The 18,747-nt window shown below is 26.7% G+C and overlaps 1 protein-coding gene across 3 annotated transcripts in view; it reads left to right on the plus strand.

The window, feature by feature from the left end:
- LOC114132877 (uncharacterized) overlaps positions 1-18,747 on the plus strand; it is a 92,762-nt gene that overhangs the window by 32,797 nt on the left and 41,218 nt on the right. For all 3 annotated transcript variants that reach the window (XM_050198823.1, XM_050198824.1, XM_050198825.1), the window contains exon 3: positions 12,473-12,647. In XM_050198823.1, coding sequence (XP_050054780.1) covers positions 12,473-12,647 — 175 coding nt within the window. The remainder of the gene's footprint in view (positions 1-12,472; positions 12,648-18,747) is intronic.

An 18,747-nucleotide genomic window follows, 5' to 3' on the forward strand; every position in this document is an offset into this window, starting at 1 on the left:
CATTAATACGAACGAGGACGGACGTTATTCATTTGTCGGATTTATAATTCTATAAAATATGAATCACCAGCAATTCAATTAATATCATTCAATATATACGTTATGTGCATAGTCCGTATATTAATTGCCAAACAATAAAATAATAAACATTTAATACAATTAAATTCAATAAAATTAGCATGCATAACATAGAGTAGTTGCGTATCAAAGAAATGACTCGAAGACCATGACTAGCAATACGAGTAACTAATAGATTACAAATAACATTTATGATATTAAAACAGCTTACAAACCTTTTTTAATGGATATGTATCCGATAAAACCACAGCTTAAATGAATTTATTTTATTTTTGATAAAACTAGATTCAAATCCTCTCATGCATGATAACGTTACATATACAATATACATGCAGTGTTTTTATCGCTATTTTTTTTTTTGTTCTCATATAAATAATAATAATATGATTGTATTTTGTGAGTTAAAAAATTCTGATTACACCGATCAATGGGTTTTAATAATTTAAGTTTTAAAATAAGTTAATCGTAAAAAAAAATATAAAACAATAAGCAATAGGCTTTTGTAATGGATAACTTATGAGTCATAATCATGAAACAAATTTTGAAGTTTGTTTTCATTTTGAACCAAATTTAATAGTTTTATATATTTTTCAATATTAAATTAGAATAACCATACTTTTATATACTAATAATACCAAATTATTATGTAAAATCAATAAAACTAAATGTTTAGTAAAGATTTAAAATGTTCAAAAGTTTCAATCTAAATATTCTAAACGTACACAAATATAGGAATCATGTTCATGTAAAAAATTTAACACCATCCATCTTACAATTCTTACATATAAATAAACTAGCAAATTTCGTTAAGTTGTTCATACTTAAGATTTAACAAAAATGTAAAAAACTTCATATGCATTTCATGTTTGTTGTAATTTATAAAAGGTTAAAAAGAACTTGTTTTTATGGCTCCGCTGTCAATTTAGTCTAGACATATAAATATAACTTATCATTCTTATTCTAAGATTTTACGTTATTCTTTCGTTAGACAAAATGCCGAAATGTCAAAATGAAAAAAAAATTTTTGTATGTTGAACATGAAAAATAAATATAAATGAATCACGTATCACGTTATTTACAAATCGGAAAACGAAATTATATGCGTTTGAATGTATAGTCTATAACTTAAATTATAGTGTGGCTAAACATATATTTTATTTATTTACCATTTAAAAGACAAAATTTATGCAAATTGTTAAATTACACCGAAACCGATAAAAATATGAATTGTTGTAGAAATTATTCATATTTGTATAGTAAAACCCGCAACAACAAAATCATTAAATATTTCTAAAGGTAATTTTTAATTATTATGTATAAAGTTTTGTATAATAATTATATAAATAACTATTTTATCGTTTGGATAAAGAAAAAAATTAAAAATAAACGTATATACTATAGAAAAAAATAGATAATAAAGAAACTCGTTTAAAACGAAATATTTTTAAAGAACCATGCTCATATGATTTCAACAATTTTAATGTTAATGGAAGCACGCAAACTTTATGTTCACATAATAACTATTTTAAATTTGTACGAAAAACATCATTTTTTAATAATATGTAATATTCTACCAACAAAATTGTTATTTTTAGCATATTAAAATATACCTACGTTCCTTGATAATCGTTTGATAAATTCACGCATGGATGAAGATTGAAGTAATCAATATTTATGTTGAAATTAATTGAAATGTAGATTTTTAAGTAAAAAGTTAGGATTTTCGTCAATATGATAAAACTTAGAAAAATACTGAGGTCATCAATTCTTATATGGCAATTATACACGATGCACTACGTATGTGGTATACTTATAAAATATAATTTTCGTTAATCATAGCACAGTGTAAACGTAAATTTGAGTTATAGTGGTCATATATGTTAACACTTGCTCTAACACAAAACTTTTAAACTATTTTCAGTCTTGGAAATTTAATGAAAAGTAAACGCCATTACTATAACACTGTAATATAAAAATTTTAAATGGTATATAAACCTAACGTTTCCTTGATCTGCTAGATATTTTAAAGCACAGAAAATGTCTCGTGTATTATGAACATTCCTCTATTAATTTCATTAAAAAAAAATACTTTTTTGTACTAACTTATATAATTTGATTAAGGTAATTTATACTTTATAGTACGATTGTTGTAACTCTACAAAAAAATGAGGTTAAATTTAATGATGACTGCAGTATGCAAGATATTTATGAACAGTTAATATAATACATAAATATAATATACAATTTTCATTAATTGTCATTCTAATATGATTATTATCGTTATTTTTGTATTAATTATTCCCTAATGTTATGGTCCATTATAAATATATTTAAATTATTTCTTAGTCTTAATTACTATAATCATAGTATATTTTAACAAGTAAAATGTACTGTGGTTTTGACTTTATGATAAATAATATTTCTTAAAAATCTATAGGTTCTTGGATTTTTATAATTGTATTATTTAATAGAATTTATTAAATGTATATAATAGTAATTTTATTTACCAAATACCTATTTTTACTTCTTTTAGCGATGACATTTTATTAAATCATACGTTTGCTAAGCTTTATATTTTTCTGCCAGTTATGGTACAAGCTTTCAATCGTTTAGAATTAACAATGACTATTATCTTGATAAAATAGATTAATATTAAAAGAAATTTTCATACGGATTAAAATTGTAATTTATTAATAACGTAATATTTACATATATTTTTTGAGTACTTGCTGTTAAAAATAATACTTGTTTTAGGTACAGACAGTGTGACAAGCTTGCCATCACCTGCTACCTGTATAACCCGTAAACTTATCCAAACATATTTTATTATTGTTGAAACCGATATCAATATATTATATATAATAGTTACAACGATAAACTGCAATTAATAATGGCTGTTTCATAAATAGTAATATGAAGTAACAATATATTACATTGTTTAATTCGAATACCCACAAATCGGTACCTAAATAACAAAATAATAATTATTATTTATATACGGTCCTCTCTAATAACTTATTAGTGCCTATAAAATGTCAACAAAAATAACGTTCAATGTACATGTTGTGCATGTTTTCAATTCCAAAAATACTTGTATGTTATATCTATTGTTTCAAATTGTATTATAAATCATAATAGTATACCCATATGGACTCATTGAACTAATTAATAATGAAAAAAAAATTATGATACATGAGCTTTTACTCTCATATTTTCGAGAGTATTTGAGACACGTGATAATTTATAGATTCTATACTAGTTAGTAGCTATACTATCCAATGATTGCAATTTTGATTGTAACGCATCTAAGTTAAAACGTGTAAAAATTGGAGAATTTATAAAACAACTACAAATGTGAAGAGCAATCTCGATAGATATCGAATAAGTACTTATTTACTGATACTCTTTTATTGACAAAAATTTCGAACTTTGAAAAACAATACACACAAGTTACTTTATATTATTTCATAAAATAATAATATTTATTAAGCTTGTTAAGAGTAAAATAAAGAGAATAGTGCTTATTTTAGATTCAAAGCGGAGAGATGAATGTATTAATTTTAACATGATGTTTTTTTTTTTGTGTACTAGTACACGATAAGTTGTTAATAAAATGCTTCAAATTTCAAACATGGTTTTTTATATCAATTGAGATCTAATATATACGAGTATACTTATTTTTATTATCCTGAAAATTGAACAAAAAATTAAGGAAAAACAGGAATTTTAAATGAAAAATAGATTATTTTAGTTTTTTTACTACATACATTTCGATACAATATTATTCATAGGATTAAAATGCTTAAAAATTGAATAAAGATCCCACATAAGATATTCTTATATCCACATATATGAAAATATTATAAATACAAAGGCATAAACTTTATTTTATACATACTTGAAATTAGAATTTGGAAGAAATTTGTCAAAATTGCAAAAAGCTACAAAGTATTTTGTAGTTAAAAGTTCACAAAAACTTTTCTTTTTCTATTTAAGTTTTGATAATTTGTTATAAAACCATTTATAAGTAGTTTATATTGAAACAATAAAATGCAAATAAAATATATAAAAACAATTATTTTTATAAATATTTTAAGTTGCATTTTACAATTTTGGACAAAATTACTTATTATAACGATAAAAAACGATATATTAATTATTAACTTAAAATTCAAAAGCATTATTCGAAAGAACTTAAAATTTTATGTATTTTAATATACGCAATAATATTTTCAATTTATTTTTAAATATTATTTATTTATAGATGCAATGAATTTATTTTTACTATTTTACGATATTTACAGAAATATGTTATTAAATGTTGAGTTATATAAGTTGATATAATATGGCTTCAAATATATATAAAATTAATTAATAATAATTTCGGAGAAAATTATATTACTTACTATGATACTACTTGTAAAAGTAAATTAAATGACTTTAATAGCTGTATAAATAAAACATATTAAGTACTTGGTGATATAGTCTGATAAATTGTTTTTGTTCAGAATTCTTTCTCGTATTCAATGATGTATAATTGAATTCAAATAACATATTACTATTATTACACCTATAATAGTGACCCACTTGACACCTAATATATAGCAGAGCAATATTCACTTAATTAGCTTTTTATGAAATTTTACAATAGTACTTAATATTATAATAAAAAAAAAAAGTTTAAATAGCTAAATATTATGAATTACATTTTATAAGAATTTTGAATTTTATAATTGCACTAAGTTTCAATACAATAAATTGTAAGTTTTCTGCTTGACCGCAGGAATTAGTAAGGACCGTAAGGTACTATATTTATAACTTTGTATCAATATTTTTTTAAACCATAAATGGGGGATGTATCCATAGACTCACGGAACCGTGCAGGTATCATATTATGATACAATCGAAAAATATGATTGCAAAACTATCGACCGTGAACAATACTACATATAAGTAGTTCGTGATATTGAGTTATTATCATCTGAAAAAAAATATTTGATATAAAAATGTGGATAGTTTTTTTTAGATTATATAAAAAACATATTAGTATTTACATACATTTTTTTATAAATATATAGGTATAGTAATATATATTAATATTACACCTATATATTATGTATTTGAAACAAGATTACAAAACTATTAGGAATTTATTTGTTTTTATTATCAGCATTTATCGTAATTTATGAAATTCTAAATCGTTTATCTACAAGGGTGAGTTAGGCTATAGGAACTGTAAGTGTAATGAACGCGTTTGAGAACTGAATGTTGCTTCATTTTATCAGAATATACAGTTATTTCATTCACTATCCATATTTTTTATGGTGATTTATACTCATACACGTTACATACAAATAATTGTTTTACTTATCGACTAAGTAAACACACACAAGTGCTTTAAAAACAATTTTACTTTAATTAATCTTTGCATATTACACAGGTATCTACTTAATATTCACTACCATGGCATAGCATCCTATTGCCATTTATGCGGGATTAACATTTTTAATCTACATTAATTTACCCATTTTAGGATATAGTTGATATTATAATTATTTACTCTGTATTAGTAATTTTCGACCACGTTCGCAACAAATTTTGCATTACAATAATTATTAATTTGAAATAACTAAAAATATAGTCCCTACTGTCCTACTATCTATCCACTTATTATTATTATGTTTTAAGAAATAAATATTCCGGTCACCACAGTCATGGCGTACCTATGAATAGTTTATGGTGGTACATTAATATAAAAAAGAATAATCTAGAAGAACTACGGTATTATACTGAATAAAATTCTATTAAACTATATTGAATGATAACCACATATTCGAATAGTTTGAAAAATTTAAATAATTATTAAAAAAAAATTGTTTACATGTTTTAACACTTCAAAACCCCCCAAAAAATATTTATTAATAATATTAAATGTATAAAAAAATACATTAATCATTCTAGTGTTAAAACTTTGTTTTAAACTTTAGAATGAAACTACATCTTAATATCATTTCATGATAACATTTATTTTTTTTTTATTTTATAATAATCCGGGTGTCCATACCATAGAAGATACTAAATTTTGATGGATGATTATCTTTTCTTCAGTTAATTTAATTTAAAATACTCTTTGTTTATTTATTTAAAAAAAAAAAATAATAATATATTATAATAGATACTAATAATTATCACCTACAAAAAAAAAAATATATATATATACCAATTATGTGAATGGTCTTAAACGTAATTTTCTTATTTCGATTTCGTCCATGATTATATTATAACCTCGAGTTGTCATAAAAGACTTTTTATAATTAAAATAATATACATTTTTTATAATGTTTTATAAATTATCTACAAAGAAAAAACTATAACGTATTAAATATTAAAATAAAAAATAAATAAAAACTTTTAAGTACGTGGAAAAAAATGTATTGTATTTACACAATAATAATACATTTCACTCGGGTAAGAATATATATGCGCTATTTGAAATTAATTTTGTATAATATTATAAATTCTCATCATGAACACGGTTTACATTATTTTTAAAAACAACATTTTCATAAAATAAAATGGTAAATTGTATTACCAGCATATAGTAGATATGATTTTATTTTCTAACCATAGCTCGAAATATTACTCTTTATAAAATATATTTTTGCAGCATGGAAGCGAGTAATACGATTTTTTTCATATTACCATCCATGCTTCTGTGACTGCATATGTGAGTTATAGGCGTGTATAATATCTATTATATTTATAAAAATAGAAGATCTTTCATGACACACATTTCCACTAAACATTATATATTTCTGGTCACTAAGTATCATATTAATATGCATATTATGATTACTGGTAAGTAATTAAAAAACAGATACATATGTCATATATATATATACATTTCCAACCGCTGTACTAACTATGGTATACAACTATTTTATTTTCAATGATAACGTGTAATTGGCAAACGTCAAATAGGTACCATTCTATTCATTTTTTCGAGAAAGTTTTTTCAATGCATAAATTATTTTAAAATATTAAAAATTGTCAGTCTGGGGAGGGGGGTAATATTAAAAAATATACTACTATTCATATTACATCAAAAACCTGAATACAAGTATATAAGGTATAAAAAGCTAATCGAAAATATTATTTAGTCATGATCGTATGAATATTTCTTTTACGTAATTATTATAAGCTCGTGCAAATTTTGAAAAATAAATGTATAATGATAGCTCAAAATGTCAAATAGAAAATAATTGATGAATATTACAATTCATAATATTTTATACTTACTGTTCCGTCACAATCATGGTTCGAATGATACAATGACAATGGAAATGGTGTTTTTCATGTATATTTTCTTTTAGTAAGAGTAATAAATAAAAAAATATATTTTTAACAATAAAATTCGTTGACATAATACGTATTGTGATCGATTTATTTATATTCAGTAAATAAAACACAATATAATATGTTGTCTTCTTTGAATAGTAATATTATTTTCATACACACATAAACATAATATACCTAGTTGTTTAATATATGTATTTAATTTAAGGAAATACGATGTGTATATTATATTATGACAAATAAATAGATAGTACCTATACTTTGTGCGTTACTCCAATGTATAAAAATGTATGAATATAAACAAGGTGCCTGTAAAATATCTAATTTGAAATTTCAATCAAGTTTTAGTTGATGTGAAAATTAACACTATTTTTCGAAAAATAATCATCTATGAAAATTATAATAACATAATATATTTATAATAACACATAAATATTTTCAATGCTTTTTTACATTATTCATTGTTTTTTTTTTGTTTTTTTACTGTTGTAATAACAGTTGGTTTTAGACTATAATATAGCGTTTACTGTTTAAACCTACAATATTTCTCTTTGTGCAAAGTTAATCGCTAAGTGTAGCTGTTGTTAAATATTTTAATCTGAAAGGAAATGTATTTCAAAAACTTTTTCTTTATAAACATTTAAAATTAATAATAAAAAATGGTTGAAAGAAACTTGTGAACCGTAAAAAAGAAAATGTTTAACTTTTCACTATTATATATTTTTTTAAATCGTACTAATTACCATAATTATTGTAATTTGTAGTGATTACATAAATGTTGTAAGTATTAAATACACAATATATGCTTTCTTACTTTCAAATATTTTCTGTATTGTTTTTTTTAACGACTAAATAGGTAAGTATGTATTATGTAGATTCTTTTAAAAAAATAATAAAATATAAAAAGTTAAATACTATAATAACATTTACCGTATTGTATTACATTATACACTATTATAGGTGCATACATTCATATCAGAAATTTATTAATTTGTGCTAGTTAATTTGCATTATAATTTGTTTTAAAACAGTGATTTATGAACACGGAATAAAACATATTCGCTTTTTCGTGACGTTCTGAAAAAATTAAAAACGCGATAATCCAACTAACCGCAAAATTACGGTGTGTTTTTATTAGTTTATACTGTTTAACATAATAACACTTTTTAGTTGTGACTGGTCGAGTCGATCATAATATAAGATATAACGGTATTGCGTCACGTTTTGAGTTATTAACATTGTTCTGTATTATATTACGTCGCTGCGGTCAACATACAGCAAAAATACGAACACATTTTATTATTATGTACATGCGTGAATAGCGGTAGACGAGAGTGTATCAACGACAAAATAAAAACGCTTTTTTGAAACAGTATTTTGTACTCTGGTTAGGGGTAGTATTTGTTTTCGTCGTGAATTGAAACGTATTTTCTAGAAAAGTTTCGTAACACAAAAGCTCTCTTCTTCGGTACGCAAACGGGGAACCAGTAGTTATAGAGTATTATATATACTCATCATGCTCGCGTGTATACAAATGGCTGCGGGAGTAAGTAGGGGTGGCAGAATTTGTAAACGCGCTCCCGTTGTTGTTCACTACCCATGTGTGTACTTACAAACAACGACTCTCCCCCCACCCATTTTAATTTACACTTGACCTTTTACGGTTAAAATGCATATATATAATATATAAATATATATGATACATGTATAACACGTACCTCTATACGCTTATACGTATAATATGGAGTAGGTGAAGGCGATAGAATTCATAGTACTTGTGGCTGGTTGTAGTGGTATTATAGTACCTTTGCGCGATAGTAAAACATACGAATTAAAGCATTAATGTTATTATTATTTAAATTATTAAACGGTGTGTACTCGAACTCGCCGCCGGATCCAATAATCTAGATAATATATACAAAACACGGCAAGGCCGCAGCTCTGTATGTATAATAACGTCATAATTATGTGTACGCACCACTTAAATATATAATGCGTGTATATTTTATATAATATTATATGATGTAATACAAGTACACACGGTCCGCTATACTGTATATTGTATAAAAACAAACAGCGATGACAAAATAATGTTTCATATTGTGTTTATACGCGCGCGTACACACAAAACACGGGCGAAAAAGAGGTGTATAATTCGATTAGTATGTACGACGCACCGTGATAATAATAATATATAACACATAACCCGTTGACATTTTAATGGCACTCGTCCAAATTCGAGTTGCTCGTATCGACCCCGAACCGTTTCAATAGAGCCGTCGTCTGTGTAATACATAATTCGATAAAATAATATTACCGGGAGGTACCACTGTTTAACTGTCGACGATTATGAACGGCGCATCGGTGTTTACGCGGCAGGTAGGTCGATCATCCCCCTCCCCCACGGCGTGGCTTTGTACGCAGTAACTCTAAAACAGTCGCATCGTTGTCACTAGAAAATAAAAAAATAAAAATAATTTCGTGTTAGACGGTTAGCGAGAATAATAAGTCCAAAGTACATAAAACTACTTTTCGTGTACTTACAACAACGGGAAAAGTGAGATGTACTCGTATAAACGCTAAATATTTTCAACCACTTTACCGTTGGGACTTATCAAGAACCACCCTTGACACGGCGGTGGCTGCGTCGTAAGCGCCAGCTACTCGTACAATGTACGTATTATAATATTATAATAATATACACGACGACGCCGCCTGTTGGTCGATATTCGCCGGTCGTTGTCGCCACAAGTGAATTTTCATTTCACGCGCACGTGTACGTTGAAACAATATTAACGCTGCGTAGCATTATGCAATAGGGTACACTATATTTTAATATGTACACCGAAAACTGTTATGGTAGCGTACTAGTTGCAGTATTAGTAGTACTACATAGCTAATAACGACTATTATCGTTATACTGGTATTGCTATTAATATGTATTAATGCGCCACAGTGTAGTTGTTTAAGTTCGACCTAAACTTGACCGGCGATAGGAGGGTAGAGGCAGAGAATTGTTGTGGGTGTCGAGAAAGGGTGAAAGGAGAAAATTTTACGCCCAGATATTCCATCGAAAGAATTATATACTTTCTCCGTTACTGTACAGCCGCGTTCCGTGCGTCGTCGTTCCCTTCGCCGGGCCGGATGACAAATGGTTTTGCTTTTCCGGATGTTGACGCCAAAACAACCGTTATTCTATAATAGTGTGCGTGTATAGATGTATATAATTTTTGTTTTGTTCTGTTACAAGATTTTCGGCGCCGTCTGTTTTCCCGAGAAAATATACTGATTTATCGTGCGTCTCTTTACTATCATCTCGCCCCCTCCCCTTCCCGCAGGGTCCGAAACAGAAATCGCAAAATATCTTTTACCTACCCATACATAATGCGTAACATTCCCGGCGCGAAATTGTCTGATTCATGAAATGTACATTTTTTTGTACGTTATGTCAGCGCTATACTGATGTCAAACAGCAACAGTAATTTATAATTGAATGCTAAGTTCACGATGGCGCGATTGTAGGTAATATGATATAATATGTAGGTAAAGTTAGCTTTAGAACTTTATAAAGGATGTTTCACCGAGTAAGTCTGTTCTAACTATGTCCTTTAATTATGCATTTGTTCAAATATCGATTTTATTTTGAAATGCTCGTATTGAAGATCACGTTTTATTATTTTCAAACATTTAGATTTTTATACTGAGTGTTTTTCTGGGTGTTATATTTTTTCCAAACTAGAGCTTATGTATATATATATTTTTTTTTTTTGATTGTAAATAGTATTGAAAACATAATTTATGAAATATAAAAACATAGGTATACAAATTGTATGTGGTAAGAAAGGGAATTACTAGTACACTATTTCACACAACGGGTTTTATAATATATTATTATGTTATACATGATGTATATTATGTCTATCGTCTATATATCTCTAGGCGATACGTATACCTTTATTACCATTGAATGAAGTGTAAATTTACTTTTCAAAGTTTTCTTTCCATTAACTTCATATACGAGTAGTGTGAAAAATACTCCTTACTAGAAATACAGACGCGAGTTATATTTTTGATAAGTAGCAATTGGGGTTTCTTTGTTTTGTTGAATAATAAATCTCAATAGGTATTATATCTTTTAAATTGAATTATTTTGAAGATCCTGCAAGAAAAACAAAAAATATTTTTCCTTTCGTCGGCTGGTATAATATTCAATTTGAAAAATATTTCAAGGAAATATACAAACAAGTGTCTTGTATTCATAACCGTAGTATGTGTAAGATTATGAAAGTGAATATGCTTTATTAAAGTTCTCTTAAAATCTTTAAAATAAAGGTAATAATCATAAATGAAATTAAATATTTATATTAAATACATTTATCAGAATTTATCATAATCATATAAGATCAGAATATTGTTGTTGTAGAACTTTAAACTAATGTTATGTTGTATACGATACACAGCCTTTCGTTTCAAAAACATTTTTTAATCAAATTTATCCACACATTATACAACTCTCCAAATATATTTTAAATATGAGACCTAAAAAAAAAATAAAAATAGTACATGATATAATAATACAGATAAAATAAAGTTAGTTGATGCATCAGTGGCATTGGACATAATACGGCTGTTTACAATGGCAAATGAAATTTGTCCATTTCGTTCGTGCAACAGCAGTAGAACTATACGAGTGTCTTGACGTTTTCTTTCGGCCGTTTCATGAATATTGCACGAGTGACTCGGTCGTTTCCCGAAATGGTCTCAGTTTTTCCGGACCATTTCGTGAATTGGACGATTCTGTGTTGGGGCATTGTAACATAATATCACGTATTACGCGTATACATATTAAATATAACACGCTTAACAGACACGCGTATACGGCATTCCCCGTGCAATGTTATCTATCGTATCGTTTTAAGAATAACCACTTCACAACGCGCCGTCACAATACCTATATTATTATATTGTTGTCGTTTGTATACTATTCCGTGCACCAAAGCAAATAAAATCCTTATATTATCATCGTATTGTTTCACAGTGAGGATGAACTGCTCGGCTTCCGCCTCGACGTTGTACAATTATACGATCACAGTGAATGGCAGACTATTAGCTCGGGGAGGTCAACCGGACGCCGACGGTGGATGCAATCTGCTGAAGTTTGACTGGTCGGCGACGACGGCCGATCAACAATCGCACAAATATTTGACGTTTAGGTGAGTACCCTAATATACAAAATATATATATGTGAGCGAGAGTGTGTGTGTGTATTGATCATTGAGTTGTACTTAGGTATTTGCGACTGCACATTACTATTATAAATATTAAGTATAATAATTAACGTAAAAATTATGATTCATCATTGAACTGATAATATAATACTATTGATATGCAAAATCAAACAATAATATCAAAACATGCACTTCAAATAAAAACCAATTTACTTAAAAAATTACATTGTATATTTTATTGATAACAATGGTAAAATAGGTACAAAACATGTACATAGACACCTGCTAGATGGGAACACGCAAAAATACCGTAGCAGTATATGCAACGTAATAATAATATAACTCGTACATTTCCTATATTATAAAAAATGTTTACTTATAATTTAAATAATAAAAGTTTGTAAATTGTACAAATTATTCAAAGTATACTTATCTATATTTTATTATATAATATATAGGAATTCTAAATATTATATTGTAAATAATGATGTATTTTAATAACCTAATTGTATAAGCAAATTTACAATAATTACAATTATAAATATTTAACATTTTCAACTTCCTAAAACAAATTGTTTTCATAAAAATGTTATTGAAAAATGTAAATGGTATGTTTGTTTGTTCGAAAAGAAAAACATTTTTTTTATTTGAATTTTCAGGTCAAATAATATTTATAATAAAAATTATTTGCACATATGTGGTTAAATATTTTTTTTTACATAATTTCATTACTATTTACTACTACCAAAAAGGTAGAAATGTTAAATTCACAAAGGAAACCAATGTGCCCTTTATATACTCTAAAACTATATGTAGCTTAGTGCATACTGATGTGATTTGTGTATTATGTGTCTAAAATATAAAATTTAACATCAAGACTGATGCGAGTGTCTGTGTATATGTTCGCTCGCATCAATCAAATTTCAATTGTTGGATGGTCTAAGCAGCAAACACGTTATGAATTATTTCACCACACAAGCGTTTTCAACAATTTCAAAATTGAATGTTCATCTGCCTGGTTTTTTCTACGAAAACAGTAAAAGTATATATATATATATAACGTACACTAAAAAATAAAATGGAATGATGAATTAATTTTTTCCGCTCAAAAATCGTGTAAAACACGTCGGGTGCAGATCAATCAATATACCACCGACAATTGAAATGGGTTGACAGATTATTGATTTATATGTTTGTTATTATCATGTAAATACCTGCTGATACGATTGTAGATGTCTTATTTTGGCTTTTTACGGCTAGGATTTATATACATTCATTTATCATTTTATCAGTATCCAAACACAGATTTAATCAACACAGTATATAGTAAACATAATTTCCAAGAATATCCTTCTATTTTATTTTGATAAATCATTATTAGTAAAAAAATAATTAATGACAAATTTATACCATACAGTACAAGTACGCAAGTGTGTTTTTGGCCGTAGTAGGGTTTTTATTTTACAATCTAGTCAACAGTGTAGATATTCATATTAAATAGTGTTGTTTTTTGAATTTTACGGCATACCTATAAACTGGGTAATATATATTTTAATAAAATCATTAGGTATATTGGCAATAATTATGGCAGAAATATTGAAAAAAAGCCGAGTTATCCTGATGATTTAGCGGCACTCTAAATAATATGAAAAGTTTTTCTTTGGTGGTCTGTAAACAGCTCTGACTACCGTCACTTGGTGAATATTATCATGTTTTACATGTTTTACTCATATTAAGTAATTAAGCTAATAATTCATAGATTATAAATATCTAGACATACATAATATTTTTACAACTATCCTATTATTATATAACAATCTGAAATTTGCATTCAAATAATATACAATAAATTTAACATGGCACGAGCGAAATAATAGTCGAGAGTAAGACAGTACTTTTTAACTAGACGGTGGTCGTGATCAAGTAATAGTTATTTGAAAAACAGTAGCTGAGAGAAAAAAAGTAATAATAAATATGAAGAAGATTTTAACAAGATCGTAGTTGTGAGTTTTCAATAGCTGTGAGCAAAAAAAAGTTCGTCAAAAAAATATTAAACAATAATAAAAAAAAAAAGTTAAAATCAAAAAAAATATTTGTTAAATATTTCCTCATGGCTATAATACCAGTACCTATGTTATATTATAATGCCGATGATGAATTTAGTTTAATACATTTTCCCCTAAAATACTTATATTTATATAATAAAATTCGCAGTTTTAACTAATGCATTCTTATTAAGTCAATTATTATTCTGCTACAGTTTATTAGACATGTATTAAAGACTACCTATAGGCACATGTAACAAAGTGTGAAAATTCTCTATGAATTTTTAAACTGCTCTATAAGGTTAATGGTATATAATTCATTATGTGAAACATTTGGAATTTTATTATTATCCTAAAAATTATACGAAAAAAATAAAAATAAAAAAACAACATCATAATCCAATATATTCTACGCTCTTCTCGAAGTCTAAAATTTATACTTTGCAAAAATTGAAAAAAAAAGTTGGTTTATGTAAAAAAAAATGTAATATTTATAGATTGTATTCTTAGATACGAAAACAAAAACTTTAAAAGTGTAGTGTATAGTTGTGTAGACGTTATAATTCATCGTTAAAATGTTTTTAACTTGTGTTATTGTCAAATTGTAAAGATAAATCAAAAACTTAAGAATTTTAGCAAACAATAATATTAATTATAATACATAACATAGACTGTGTTTCTAGTTTTTTTTCTTCTTTTCTTTAATTTCTTTCTTTCATATTCTTTTACATTCATTGGAAAAATATGTGTTATATCATATATACTGAGAATCTTATAAAAAAAAAAAAAAAAAACAATAACACTAGTCAAATTCAAACATATTATATAATATTACACACATATGCAACATTTTCATTCATCTAAACATTTTATTGTCATAAAATTATGACACAGTATATTATTACAATGCAATTAATAATTTTTTATTTGCATTAGTCCATGAAGCATTTAAATCAGTCTCGTGGTGAACAATATTTAAAAACTTCTGCTTTAAAAGAAAAATATATTTTGTGAATAATATTTTGGTAATATCATATATATGTATACTAATATTTGAAGTTAATACAAAATGTTACTCGAACTATTATTTTTTGAATAAACTATTTAGTTCATTACTACTTAATATTGAATTAAATACATGTAACGATACTTGTTGATATTTTTATAGGTTACAATTATAAATAATTGAGAACAGTTTTAATTAATAGAGATTGATTTAAAAACGCAACTTTGTCAGAGTTTCATTTACTAATATTCTGTTGTACTACTATACCGCTTCGTAAGTAATTCGAATTTCGAACGCAGAGGTTTAATTGGTAATCACGTATTTTGTTGATTGCTTTATGAAGAAAAAAAATATTTACTATCTTAAAATAATGTTGACTGTAGATTCAGTCCTAATTAGGTAACTTGTTGACCACTTGAGTTCTATAATAGTTTTTTGTTTTATGTTTATTTATCTCTATGTTTCAAGTATTGTTTCCATTACTTGATGCTTAATGGTTTATTCTATGACTTTTATTCTAGGTGTTCTGTTAATTATTTCTGTAAGAAGGGGAAGACGTACACTTTTCGCCACTTCGATGATGGCTTTTTTGATGGAGAGTACTTAAAACTAGTTTTATGCGGCCTTGTTCGTTATGATACAATTGTTTACCGTCTGTCATAATCCAAAGAATGGTGGTTAGATTAAAGTTCTTTTACTGCTGGATGAGGATAGATTATAGATATTATAAAACGTCTAGTTTTTGTGGTTATTTATTTTTGAATAAGAAAAATTAGAAATTTTTTAATTTCGTTAAAAATTATAGTTTGCATACAAATTTTAATTTTTTATGAATCAAAAGTACCAACTAGATATAATTTTCTACCAAAAACTTTCTGTGAAGTCAAAGATTGAAACATTTTTTCTTTTCAACAATAAACAAGTACACAGACCAAAAAAAAAAAACAAATTTTAAAATAAAACCTATATCAATCTCTACAACTAATACGTGTTGTATTAAGTAAACAAAATATTAATCTGAATTTTTATTTACTATAGTTTTTTTTTTATACACATCAAAGGTATAACCGTAACCCATATTTAGATAGTATAATATCGTGTGGGTTAGATGTATGATCAATGATCATTGATCCTGGTGTAATTGAAAGTGATCGGTCAAATCTCTATGCGTATTACGTTATCGTATGACGATATACGGTCGCATAAATGTATTTCTATGTCGTGGCGTATTTTATATGGCAAGGGAAGCGCTGTCATCGCCGTGTCACGTCCCCGCGGGGTGGCTCATGGTTATGATAAATGTTTTTGAGCTTCACGGGGAAACCGAAAAACGCCTCAGAGTCGAGACGATATTATAATAAAACGATATATTATCATTATTATTAATTATTATTGTCATGTGCGTGTATCTTGGCAAGCTTTGCGAAGTACCCGCGGTGCTCGTAATATACAAAATCTACCTTATATCGCGTCCTATAAGTACACGAGTTTCGATTTTCATCGCGCTGTCAATCATTATCACGATGTACTACATTTTATACATATACTGCAAAAGGGATAAATAATAATTATTATTTTATCGTGATCAGCCGTTACCTTCGGTGGTAGTATTTTTTTATTCTTCAACCGAGCGGAGCGTTAAAAATACGTCGACATGAACACAACGAGGAATTTTATGGTAACAAATTAATAATATAATAAGTAGGTAGGTTATAACGTAACCTGCTCTAAGCATTGGCGCAAGGGGAAAAAGTATGAACATTTTGAATACAATAACATAAAATATTTAGTAGTTCTCATCCAGTGCATAAAATTCCTAAAAGGAAATTCCAATCATATAAAAAGCATTCAAAAGATCGTGTATATACGAGGCTCGAAAATGGAACTAGCACATACACGTGTACGTACTCATAAGACAAAAAAAACCTTTAAAAAATGTTTAAAAAAATAGCATTGTTGTAATATTATCATTATTAACATAAGCAAAATACCTATTGAGTATTCAGTATATAATATACAAGTTACAATATAGACAAAAATGTCGGTAACCTTCGGACATGGTATAATATCATTACCATATAAGTAGTAGGTTTATTATATTATACAAAAGACGTATAGGCTCAAATTACGATGAACAACGGCCACTCGCATTTGTTAGGTACCTATTTGTCATTTTTACTTGTGGGTATTATATTATTGCTGGTTAGATGGCTGTTATTATATCACAAGTGGTATCATAATAGTAATATCAATAATCCAGAGCGCAAGCCTTATTATATCTTATAGGGGAATATTGGGGTTTGTGAGGTACTATAAGTCCTCCAGTATATTTTCAAGCCTCCCCCACACACAAGTATTTGCCAAAGTAGAATGTTGATGAGTGATGATGTTACTGTCTAATGTCTAAACGTACATAAATCTACAGTGAACTTTAAAATAATAGATGATTTCGGTGGCTGAATTTTTTTTAAGTTATTTGGAGGTGGTCGATATTTAGAAGAGAGAAGTAAGTGAAAAAATTAACAGTATAAAAATATATCGAAAAAAATGATACAAATATGTTTATTTATATTATTTGTATGAATAAATATTATACTTATATGTATAATTATTTAAAACGAAATCAGTTACCCAATAATTCGCCCATTTCATATGATGGATAAGATAAACTGTAATAATATGGTAGTGTGCAAAATGCACATTGTAACAAGATATTCTTGGATAATAATTACGATAAAAATTATTAAAATCTAGTCAAATAAGTATCCGTTATTTAGAGGTTTTCTATAAATAAATAATGAACGTTTTCCGGTTCTCCCAAAAATATTCTCTACTTGGAGTTATCTACTATTTAGAGTTGTCAGTTAAGAGAGATGCATCGTGAATATATGCATTATACATACATAAGATATAATATATTATATACTCTAATAGAAAATACAATTGTATAAAAGTATACCTACTTAAATGTGCAATATAATAAAATATGTATATCATGTGCTAAAAATATACCATTTGAATGATTAAATATCAT

The sequence above is a fragment of the Aphis gossypii genome, chromosome 1 (assembly GCF_020184175.1).
Source record: "Aphis gossypii isolate Hap1 chromosome 1, ASM2018417v2, whole genome shotgun sequence".
NCBI lineage: Eukaryota > Metazoa > Arthropoda > Insecta > Hemiptera > Aphididae > Aphis > Aphis gossypii.